This window comes from Lactuca sativa, chromosome 4 (assembly GCF_002870075.4).
Source record: "Lactuca sativa cultivar Salinas chromosome 4, Lsat_Salinas_v11, whole genome shotgun sequence".
Classification (NCBI taxonomy): Eukaryota; Viridiplantae; Streptophyta; class Magnoliopsida; order Asterales; family Asteraceae; genus Lactuca; species Lactuca sativa.
Window position 1 is genome coordinate 369,131,454 of NC_056626.2, and position 12,232 is coordinate 369,143,685.

Genomic DNA, 12,232 nt, shown 5'->3' on the forward strand with positions numbered 1-12,232 from the left:
TGCTTTGCCCAAGGCTGAAAGATCCTTTAAGTTCGAATAACCCAACGTCCAAGAGAATTCCTCCACTACAATCGTAATCTTCACCGGTAAGGATCTCTTGTCTATTTATTTTGAAGGATCCTGAACTGATTAAGACTCTTTGCAATTTTCAAGATCCAAGGCTACACGCTCTAGCGCCCATTTCTCCCTCTCTAATCTTGATACGACCATGTCTAGTGGCCAATTGGTGGTGAAGAAGGAGAATGCTAGGACTGTTCACTATTTGGATAAAACCGAATTATCCAATTGGACAATTTGGATCGGACTATTTGGTTCAGATATTCAGGTTTTTGGATTGGTTTTTAGCAAAACCGAATTATTATTTTGGATTTCGGATTTGTTTTGGATTATAAAATAACAACCGAATAGTCCAAAAAAACCGAATTGCAATTTATTATTTTGTTCTTTTTAATATATATCTTTAATAATTTATAAATTTACTAAATTATCTTTTTAGTATATTCAAAATTTTCATATATTATAATACTTTATAATGTACTTCTTATAAAAAAAATTATCTTTAAAGTAGTAAACTATAATATATTTTTCTTTATTGTTATTTATAATTTTTAATTCACAACTAATTAAACAATATTTTTTAATTTATATTATAGAGTAAGTTAATACTAAAGTTATATATTTGTTGAAATGTCTTAATTCTTGAAAACCGAATTGTAAAAAACCGATCCAACCGAATTATAATTTGGTTGGATCGGATCGGATTTGAATTTAGTTTGGACTATTTGGATCTACATTTTGAAAACCGAAATTAATTTGGATTCACTTGATCGGATCGGATTAAACCGATCCATCCAAACGAACACTCCTAGAGAATGCCCCATCTTCTCTTTCCCCGAAGAGAGCCTCGATTGATCTGACTATCAAGACTCCGGGATCCTGGAAGAGGAAGTCAGTTGAGTCCTTGGATTTGGAGAACCTCGAGGCGGACGAGGCGCTGAGGAAGTTGATCTCTTTTTCACAATCTGTAAGTATCTTTGTGCTTTTTTCTGATCAACTTCAATTTACTTATCGTAGTGTTTTACAGGTTGTTGATCACGCATCTCGATCTACCGAGGATCTTAAGGTTAAGATTGACCAGGTGGAACATGCCTTGAAAAAGCAAGAGGGGATGAACAGAGAGCTTTTGCAGAGGGTGGAGAAGCTGAGTAAGGAGAAAGTGGAGAAAGAGGAGTATGCACTAGAGATTGAAGATGTGATTGCTGAGGTTAAGAGCAGGTCCACTCAGGCCATCTGGGAGGCAAAGATCAAGCTGGCAGAGGATATGGAGAATGGAAGATGCTGGAACGTGACCGACTGACGTGAAACTCTGGCTAAGTTGACTGGAAAACATGCTAATGCTAGTTAGGATCCTTCAGAGGAAAAAAAAAGAGAGAAGAGGGCAGCATCATTGTGTTCTCTCCTGATCTCTCATCGATGATTTCGTACGCGAAGGCAACACCATCTTGAAGGCTGAATGTAGGAAGAGCCATGAATATTTGTTTGTGTGAAAAAGAAAGGGATATAGAGAGAAAGATAGAGTCAATAAGGAAGATACAATGTGATTTTATTATATTAGTTAAATTAATTATTAGGAAATAATATATTTTATCCCCGATATACACCTTTGATATTTTTTAAAAGTCTAGAATACCATTAAAATTAGTGATAATTACAATTATGTCATTCTTGATCTAGACCATTAAATATTTTTAATCTAACGTTCCACTTTAGTTATGAGGTTTCCAAGAAAACATAAGTTAAAAAGAAACTATCACACAGGAAAAAGTGCGGCAACAATATCTCATGCAGGGGTGGACACCTCACCAACACATACCGGTTGGTGTGGTGTTCACCGCAAACTGTGGTGGGCGGTGGTGGTGCACCGTCTAGTGTTATAACCGAACCTCCGATAACTAATGCATGATCAAGAAAATCAGTAACCCGAGTAACCACCCCTAAAAAGCTATAACCAGTCACGATCATGCTTTCTCTGTAGGGTTCGAGGTTTTTATCCTTTTTTGACAAATATTATTAAGTGGAACTTGTAAATTATTAACATTGTTAACAAATTTATTCAACCGTGTTTTTCTATCCCGAACCAGGACCCAAAACCTTTCGAGCACACTTCAATAAGCAATAAAAAATATACTTCTCTTTAAACAAGCTTTAACCTATCTCTTATACAACAAGCCTCGTAAAACAAAAACCACCATTCGAATCCGTATACACACAAATCAAATCTAAATTGTCGGGGGTATCTTAGTCTTTACACACAAAAAAAACCTACAACACACATTCATCACTCACCCAAAAGGCGAAGGAACAGGAGCGGGTCCCACAAGTGCATCTGACCGCTTAATACTCCCCATACCACAAATAATACACCCAGGAGAAGCCAAAGCCGAAAACTTAGCCCCACAAACATCACAAACATCATACCCAATAGTCGACAATCGGCTAAGTGTAGCACCACAGAATTGTGAAGGGTCTTCAAGTGGGTCGATTGACTTATTGGTCAACCCCCTTTGTAAACATATCTCAATCAAGCTTCTTAATTCCTCTTGTTTACCCGGTGGAGCTTTTGATAAAAGTAATTCAAGCATTTGTTTGGCATATCCGTAATTTTGCACGTCCATGTTTCGTTTTATGGCTGTTCGTATGCAATTTATTCTGTGTTTTGCTTGGAGTGGTAGTGACCCGAGGTGACGTGAGAGTCTTGCCATTTCGTCTTTTGCGCTTATTGCACTTGCACCTTGGACCTTTTGTAGTCGCCCGATTTCCTGAGGGTGGATTGTGTAAATTTGAGTTCCGTTTTAAGTTTCAAAAAATTAAATAATAATAATAATACCTGAAGTAGGGTGACTGCGATTTTATACTGAGCACAAATTGTGGCTTGTGCCTTTACATCAGCTCCACGAGAATTGTCCTTTGCTAATGCAAGAAAAGCTTCATCAAAACATGATAATGCATCTGGTAGTTGATTCTGTTCAAGATGCACTAGCCCAGTCTTGAAACAAATCGAAGCACCAGCCCCACGTGGAACCTATTATTTATCACAACAAATTTTAATAATGCATATTCTTTATTCATTTAGTTACATTTTTGGTCCCTCAATCTACCTCATTTTTGCAATTCTTATCCCCAAAAGAATTTTCTTGTATTTTTCATCCTTATTTGACTATTTTTTTGGTCCCTTGGTATAACAGATTTTTGCAACTTTGTTCCCAAAAATAGTCACGTTTTACTTAGAAACCACAAGGACCAAAATTGTAAGAGACGAAAGTTTGGGACCAAAACTGTAATTTACTACATTTTATATGATAAAAAATTTTAAAAAGGAAAACTTATCCACCTGTCCAGGTCGCACAGATGTTGGAGGAGGAGGCTCAGAAGGTTTCACTACATTCACAGCTCCCGGACCTTCAAGGGAGCTTAAATCAAGCGGCTGGGTCAACACCGGAGCGTTGACCGCCGCCTGAAGCGGCGGCATGGCAACAGGTGGAGTAGCCATGGATTGTGGCGGCACACCGCCATCCGGAAGTCCAAACGACTCTGTAGAAACCGGAACATTCACAGGCACTTGAGGAATTTCACTAGTGGGAGGCCCGGATGGTCTCCCTTGAGGATTCTGATCGTATCTCGAAAGATAAGTGCCAGGGGGCGGCAACGCAGCCGCCACCTGTAACGACGGAATAGTATTCTGAAAAAAATCCTCCGGGATCGGCCGCGGTCCAACCGCCGCTCCGGTTGACACCGCTGGACCACCCGCCGGAAACACCGGCGGCGTTTGCGTGAAATAACCGGCCCCAAATGGATCAACCGGAGCTGATACAACTGGAGGATTGTTTACTGGTTGAGGAGTATTAATATTATTATTATTATTATTATTAATATTCATTCCGGCTGATGATTTAGTTCTAATTGGTGCACCCAAAGCATCAGCTAATTTAAACTGTTTAGTCGCTTCCTTAATTTTATCCAAATCCACAGTAACAGGAGCAGCGGTTTTTTCCTTTATCTTTATACGCAATTTAGTTTTGGAAACACCTTCTTCATCGCTACTACTTCCATCGCCAGCTGTCCCATACATCGATTTCTTAAATTCCTCTTCGGCTTTTGCCTGTTCTACGCTCGAATCCGCCTTCGTAAGAGAATCAAGGTTCATCAATTGAGATGATGACGTGTCATTAGAAGTAGAAGCAACGACAGACGTGGAAGCAACAATTTTATTATTATCTTTAATTTTCACTAAACTATCGTCGCGAACTTCGACGATATTACCCCTGCCTTTGATTAATCCGAGGTAAACTCCGATGTGGTCGGTTGACAACGAGGGGATACTGCCGTCGTCTGTTCTCATATACGGCATAACTTCAGCCGCCAATTCCCATTGGGGGATGCTTTTTGTGCTCGCGGGTGTTTTAATTACCCAATTGCCCCCGCCCCATGCGGGTCCTTTAGGAACCATGGATTCAGCAGCGAAATTGGCGAAAATACCCTGGGTCCAACCGGTGGAACGGACTCTTAATATTCTTTCACAATAGCGTCTTAATTCTGAATCGGTGTTTTCTTCTTCAAGTCTTTGAGCAAGGCGTCGCATTGCACTAGGGTTGAGGTGGCAGATGAATAGATCGAGTAGGCTTTCGTAATCGGATATGACTTCGAATGTTTCTTTTGCACTGTCGAATTGACCATACCTGTGAATTTTTAATAATTAATAATTGCTATTTTTGAGAAAAAATATTTGAATTGGTGATGTATAGTTGTATACTTTATGCAGGCGTATCCGAGTTGACGAAAGCGGTGGAATAAGTGGGAAGTTGGAGGGCATTGTGGGTAATCTCTTGATCGGAGGAATTCGTCTTTTAGAACAGATAAAGCGGTTGAAAAGCGACGCGCCTTGATTGCATATGATCCTCGTAGCACCTATATTTGTATTGAATTTTGAATTTTGAATTTTGAACTTTGAAAGGGAAATATAATGTTAGATTTTTTTGTCACCTGAGTAAACTGAGGCCCTGATTGTGATAACGATACAGCAAGATCACCACACACAGGTTCACCAGTCGCAAGAATATCAAGAGATCTTGGAGTAATCCGTAAACTATCAAACCTTTAAAAAAAAGAAAATATACACGTCATCACAGAGTCAGAATTTTCAAAAAAGGACTACAATAAATAAAGATATGAAACCTTGATGTTATTTGGTATAATATCTCTGACAAGTCAAGCTTCTGTTCAAAATTTTGTTGCATGGTGCCAAAACCAATAAGAAGAGGTTCTAGAAGCCCTACAAGACAGTGTTTTATATCCAAGCCCTTTTTTTGTCTTGGATTTATTTCAGTTGGATTTGCAAGCAATAATCTATCGTTTAAAGTCCCGATTAGCACTGCATTAGGCATGCTGCTGGAAAGAATGGTTCTCACTTTTCCATCCCACCCAAGAACACTGATGGCAGTGGTGGTGGAAAATAAAAGAGCGGGCCCCACCCAAAGAAGAGATCTATAGTGATTTTTAGTTAAGAATCCAAAAATATTAAAAACTTGATAGCTGATTTTTTCAATTTTAGTTCCAAAAAAGTTTTCTTTTGCAATTTTGATTCTTATTTGAGGCTTTTGTAACGTTTTTGAAGTGACTATTTTTGGGATCAAAATTGCAAAAACCAGCTATACCCAAGGACCAAAAATGTAATTTATTCTAATTATCTGAAGTAGGTGAGGATATTGAAGGAAGGCCTTTGTCGAACTTTGTACAAGTACTTGCAAGAATATCAAGGTCAGCAGAGACTATGAGTACTCTCTGTGTAGTTAATATTCCAGCGACAGAGCCTCTAAGAGTTTCTTGCCAGTGAACCTGAAAAGTTATAAACATATTAAAAAGTCAGACTAATAATTTCTAAAGTAATTTACAACTTTGGTCCCTGAATTTAGCTTTTTCTTGCAATTTTGGTCCCAAAAGTCCTCTTGTGATATCGATCATTATTTTTGAAGTATCCTAACAATTTTGGTAATATAGCATCCTACTTCCATTTCTTTCTATTACAGCATTGGAAAATCACAAAAGGGTAACATAGTCATTGTACTTGGAACAGGGACCGAAAACGCAACTTACTAGTAATTTACATTTTTGGTCCCCAAGTTTAGCTAATTTAAGCAATTTTTGTCCCAAAAAGTTCTCTTGCAATTCTGGTCCTTATTTTCAAGTATTCTACAGGCATGATGAGGGGGGGTTAATTAACTTTTTTAAAAAACATTAAGTAAATAACAAATATTTGTAAAACAATCATAAAAGTGACCAAAATCGTAACAAAACCTCAAATAAGGACCAAAATTGCAAAAATGAGCATAAATCAGGGACCAACAATGTAATTTATTGTAACTTCTATATGCAATACAACATAGAAAAAAGTTAAGTTATCAACCTGCAAAACAATCTCATTTGGCTTCAACTTGATAGACTTTTTCCCTTCACCTTTTGTTGACATATTAGGTCCATCACTAGTAGCAATGCTGTATCCTTGAACAAGCTTTCCCATTCCAATTTTGTCCCCAAAACATGCAAACATCAAAGTTGACTCTACAATTCACAGTTGACTTTGTAAGCAGTTTACTACAAACAGAATATTAAAAAAAAAAAAAAAAAGAAGTTTTTTCACTTTTGCTTACCAATTGGAGTCGAAAAAATTCTGTCAACTTCAGTTTCAAAAGTAAACTGAAGTGGGCCCTTGATAGAAGACACATCAAGTTCTTCATATGGTTTTTGATCATCTATCATGTTTTTTTCAGCACCTGGTTTTGGAGAGCCTCCAGGTAATGTATATACAGAAAGTTCAATTTTGTCTTCATCAAGAATGGCAAATTGTCCATCATTTAGCCCAATAAATGCAACATCTCGACCTGAAAAGTTTACAAAAATCATGATTACTAAATTTTATGCACTTTTAAATTTGTGAAAATCCTAAACTGACCTTTGATTGTATTGGCTTTACTGTTGGATGATTGAGAGTTTGTGTTTTCCCAATAAAGTACAACTTCACTAGAAGCACCATTAAACTCATAAACCACAAGAAACAAGTGTTGCTTTCTACTGTGGAGTAAATACTTTCCATGGAACTCAACATGTCCAGGCATCTGAAAGTAGATAACTAAAATCTCAGTATAAAATAAAAAGTTTGTGTATTGTTTCAAAAGGACAAAAACGTCATTTTACCGATGGAAAAAGTTTCTTGTAGATAGTTTCGGCTCCAGTAGAGAGATTGTATGCCATTAGGTTTACACCTTCTATGTAAAAAGCTCTTGTGGGATAATGAAGAACACGATTCTCTTTACTGAAGAAATTTAGCTCCAAATGAAGTGGCTGTTGCAATGAGAAACATTTTTAGAGTTTTTTTTTAATGTTATATCAAAGGGAAAAATTATACAGAATCTATTATGATTTTTTTCTTTTATTTTTTGTTTGCATAAAAGGCGTTGATGTTTGGACTTTTTTCAGTTTCAGCTATTATTGACATACAAAAAAATGGTTACCAGTTTTAGTTTGCTTACATGGAAAATTTTGAATGAGTGTCTGATGTGGCAAGGGAAGTGTCCACATAAGCATGTGTTATACTGATGGACATTTTTTTGACATTTTAATATAACATCACTTTTTTTGGTAATTTCAAGGGTTAATTTCATAAAAGACCTTATATTTTGTGTTTTATTCCGGATTAAACCTCGATTTGATTTTTTTTTTCTTGAAAAAGACCTTGCATTTTTTCATTTTTTCCGATCTGGCCCTTTATGTCTTTTTTTTCAGAAAAAGCTTGTAAAATGTGAGGGTTTTTTTCGAGAAAAACTAAAAAAGTTGAAGGTTTATTTGGAAACAGATGGAAAGTTAAGGGTTTTTTTCGGCAAAAATACAAGGTTTTTTCAGAAAAAAAAAAAAAAAACCAAAGATGAGGTTTAATTAAGAAAAAACACAGAATATAAGGTCTTTCATGAGATCCTAATTTAAAATACTTATATGGACATTTCCCTTGCCACATCAGATGCCACCTCATTAAAATTTGTCTATGTAAGCAAATCAAATATAGTATTAACCGCTTTTTATAGGTGAATGACAAGCTAAAGTGGAGAAACTTTTAAATACTAATGTGCTTTTATACAAAAATAAACAAAATAATCATAATGGCTTTTTAGATAAACAGCTGATAATGTAATGGCGTTTCTGTAATTTTCCCTAAATTACCTGGCAAACTGGAACATCTTTCAGATAATTTTTAGTATCTAAAATGGTGATAAGAGGCATGCGTGATATTGGGGCACTTTTTGCATGTCCTTCCATGAAATGCTGAAAAAGCAAGATATTTATTGAATCAGAGAATGTTTTTTGAATTTTGATTAAAAAGTTTATAAGTTATGAAAATAAACATACACTGTAAAGAAAAGCCTTCCGTGCTATGTCCGAGATTGTAAGCTGACTGGGCCTAAAGTTAAATTCAAGATCAAGAAACCATCATGTTGAAATCGGTAACACAAATAAAAAAATGACTAAAATACCCTTTTGTATGATGCTCTTGTAACTGGGCTTGAAGTTGATGGTCTGCTAAAACTCCTGATGATCCAAGGGCAGAAAGTTTCTCCTTAATTGCAGATGCTGACAAAATGATAAAATCACATGCAATTTAGTATAAAAGGGTAATTTTGTCATTGTTATAGTTATCCAAAAAAAGTATTTTTTGAAAAAAGATTAAAGTGTGAAAGTAAAATCACCTGAAGATCCCCTTGCACTTTGTAAAACTGCAAAAAGTTGCTTCCTTCCTTCCCTAGTGTAAGCAGCTTTATTTTTTGCATTGTCGCCACCTGTCATATTCTGCTAGAAAGAATAAAATAAAATAAAAAAGTCAAACTTTTTTATATCACCAATCTATTCATATAGAAAAAGTCAACAACACATAACTGCAAACATCAAAGCTGCTAGATTTAACTTTGGGTGGACTTCAAGACTTCTAATTCTTGGTAATGGATAAACAGTTTCACCCCCTTGCTGTGATAGCAGACGTGGGATATCAATCTGTTCAATTGCTACAAAAGATTTAAAAAAAACAAGATTAATGCATTTTACAAATATATAATAACCATAATGTACTTTAGTTTTTACATGTTGCTATAATGTGTAAATAAATATAAGCATGTTGCTTATGTTGTTATAAGAGTAAAGTAAGTTGCTATTTTTCTGCAATTTGCTCATTATATTAAAAACCAAATGTATCCATTATTATCCACCATATTAGAAAAGAAAAGAAATAATAAACCCTTACATGCAGACTCGAAAAAGTTAGCTTGAACTAGAGTTCTATTGGTATTTGCAGCACTTCTTGTTTTCCAAACTTGAAGACTTCCATCTTTGGATAAGGTAACAAGTACACACAATATAGGAAGCCATGCAACTGATATAATTGGTTGTGAACCCACTTGTGTTCTGCAAAGGACATGTAGATGTATAATTAAAAACTAGCATATAAGGGTATATTTGGAAAACATGTGCAAAAAGCCTCATGAGCATATTAGGTTAAATTTAGTAATGGAATACAAAAGACAACTTACATGCCAATCATGAAAGGTCTTTCAGTTGAAACATCCCAAGCAAGAAGAGTACCACGCCTATCACCAACAAAAATCCATTCTAGAGTCGGATGAAAAGCAAAGGCTCCAGCACCAATCAGCTTAATGGTGTTATCAACTACATAAGATTGATCACATATTCATATCAAAATAAATGTATGTTCTTTAGGTTGTGGATTAAGAAAGTGTAAACAGAAATTGTTGAGTGTAAATCTTACGTTGTAAAGTGTAGAGAACAGCATATGTATGGATGTTATAAGCTCGAATCAAACCATCTGCATAGCCCACATACTGAAATGGAGAAATGAAATTGCTATAAAGTTGTTTTTAAAGATCAAAAAAAAGAAAAATCAACACTTTGGAGAATGATAGAATATGAGAATAGTTAGTTTATAGAGAAGAAAGTTTACCAACACAGCAAGGCGTGGATGGCAAGCAAGATTCACAATTGGTTTCTTTAAATCTGTCTTTATTTTTGTTGGTGCTCTTCCTCCTTCAACAGTTCCAACAACTTCATGCAGCAAAAAAAGAGGATTTAGATAAGTGACTTTGGTGATGCTGGAGATGAAGTTATGAAGTAGTGATTGTAAAGGATCAAAGATGAAAACTGATGAACAAAAGTAAACCTGTTACACTCATCCTGCGATGGAAACCAAAGAAAACTACTGGTTGTAGAGGGGTTAAAGCCAGATGGACTTCTGTGTCGATTGTAATACGTTCCATCTTCTTTTCAGGTGAATGCAAAACCCATGTTTGCTCTGTGTCAAAATCACATGATCTGATTGTACAATCCTGCAATAAGTGTATAAAGTTTACATACATTGGAACATCAATACTTGAAGTGTAGATGGTGGAAAGATGGATTGAAAAGATCAAATCATATAGCATCAAGGTTAGTATTATGAATTTGTCAATATTCAGAACTTTTAGCTGTATATGCATCAGACAAAAGAAGATGTATTCGAATTGACAGGAACTGTATTGAAAATCATGAATAGGGGGAAAGAGAAGTTTAGAAAACTAACCTCAAGTATAGCTACGACTGCATGTCCACTAGTGGGACTATAAGACATTCGAACTACAGGAGCACCAATGTTGATCGAAGATATCTTGCTACCAGTGTATGCATCAAACTCTGCGTATACACATAAATTGTTAATACTACGATCACTGCCGTGGTCCTATCACTTCAAAATAGTGACAAGTTCTACAATTCCTCTCATATATTCTACATGTGCCAACGATTAGTAAGCTAAAAGCAACAAGGGCACCGTCCTCTGAAAGATCTATTTTGCTTAAAAGTTGATTTGAACATACAATTAAACCATAAAATCAAGCATACCAATGATGTAATTTCCAGCAGCGACGGCAACCAACGCTTGACTGGGATGAAATGTGGCAGCGTGAGGTTGGAAAGGTTTCGAACTGCGACCAACATGCCGCAGATCCAAATGCTGCACTGTCGTCCACTCCATCGATCTTTCAATTCTTGATCCTCCGACAAAAAGCAATACAGTCTACATGAATAGAAACAGAAAGAATGATGAGAAAAAAAAAAAAAAAAAAAAAAAAAAAAAACGATCCAATCAAATCAAAACGGAATTTGACTAGTTAGAAAAGGCAACACAAACGTGAATACATCAAAGTTACCGATTCCAATCAGATCGATGAGAACTAGTCTGTAATTGTGTGGAATTAGAAGATATTGCTTGCCTGTAAATTGCTATGGAGGATGGAAGCTCATATGATGAACACAGGGAGAGAGACAGTGAACGATGACGGAAAAATTGGTGTCTGTGATTAAACGGAGAGAATAATAGAACGGTCCAGCCGGTTAGTTTGATTGACTGACTGAAAATGGTCCGACCCGACTAAAGCACATTTACCCCAAATCACTTGCTAGGCCCAAAACTTTAAGGCTTCTTAAGTAGCTCAATTAGGTTTATTAAGTAGCCCAAAACACTCTCTTAAATGATGTGACTAGGGACGAAATATGGATTTAGAGGGAATTAGTTGTTCATAATTTTAATTACCATTTTCTTTCAAATTATTTACTAAGTAAAACAAAACAAAGTAACAAAAAGAAAAACAATATTTGAAAAGAAGATCATGCTCCGATATGCGAAAAGACTTGTATGAAATTCAATATTTTATTTCACTAAAATAGATTATTTGTATGTTTTTTCGGTAGTTGGTTATATTGTTCGTGGTTGTTTGCTTGCTTAGGTATAATTAAGTTTATAAAAGATGTTTGAAATGAAATGAGAATAATGATTAAAAAAACATGATATCATATACAACTAATGCTAGCGACCTGTGATATCCAAATATCATAATGAATAATATCAAACACATTCGAATCATTGGAATTAGAATATATGAAATGGAAAATGAACATGCTTAACATTTAATCATTTATTATGACAAATGAATTGTCGAACATAAAGAGCAATTAAGCTTATATATTATCAAGAAGATTCATCATTGCCTTAATATCATGAATTTGCACATAAATAACATTTAATCCAAATTAGACACCTTTTTATTATTTTATGTGATGTTTTGTTTGTTGACTTTGAATTATAGAA

General features: G+C 35.5%; 1 protein-coding gene across 2 annotated transcripts; it reads right to left on the reverse strand.

Moving 5' to 3' along the window:
- Positions 1-2,169: 2,169 nt before the first annotated feature.
- Positions 2,170-11,507, reverse strand: LOC111891459 (uncharacterized). 2 transcript variants are annotated; one of them, XM_023887516.3, is made up of 24 exons: positions 11,358-11,507; positions 10,987-11,161; positions 10,670-10,779; positions 10,271-10,436; positions 10,055-10,155; positions 9,863-9,935; positions 9,627-9,762; positions 9,341-9,501; positions 8,980-9,104; positions 8,793-8,892; positions 8,580-8,676; positions 8,455-8,506; positions 8,269-8,370; positions 7,249-7,395; positions 7,007-7,169; positions 6,705-6,935; positions 6,461-6,615; positions 5,764-5,892; positions 5,233-5,546; positions 5,041-5,152; positions 4,811-4,965; positions 3,392-4,736; positions 2,888-3,082; positions 2,170-2,819 (listed from the first exon to the last, which is right to left on the reverse strand). In XM_023887516.3, exons 2-24 carry the CDS (start codon positions 11,117-11,119, stop codon positions 2,343-2,345), a joined length of 4,779 nt encoding a protein of 1,592 aa, XP_023743284.3. In that variant the 5' UTR covers positions 11,120-11,161; positions 11,358-11,507; the 3' UTR covers positions 2,170-2,342. The 2 variants fall into 2 exon arrangements, with proteins under 2 accessions (XP_023743284.3, XP_052626611.1); XM_052770651.1 differs by having other exon boundaries at positions 11,295-11,443.
- Between the last annotated feature and the right edge of the window lie 725 nt (positions 11,508-12,232).

Excerpts from the sequence above, each read along its gene's own strand:
- LOC111891459 (XM_023887516.3), bottom strand. The coding sequence starts at position 11,119 with ATGGAGTGGACGACAGTGCAGCATTTGGATCTGCGGCATGTTGGTCGC. Across the intron at positions 8,507-8,579 it reads CAAGAGCATCATACAAAAGG|GCCCAGTCAGCTTACAATCT; the intron begins GTATTTTAGTCA and ends ATTTAACTTTAG. Across the intron at positions 4,966-5,040 it reads CAGGGCCTCAGTTTACTCAG|GTGCTACGAGGATCATATGC; the intron begins GTGACAAAAAAA and ends ATACAAATATAG.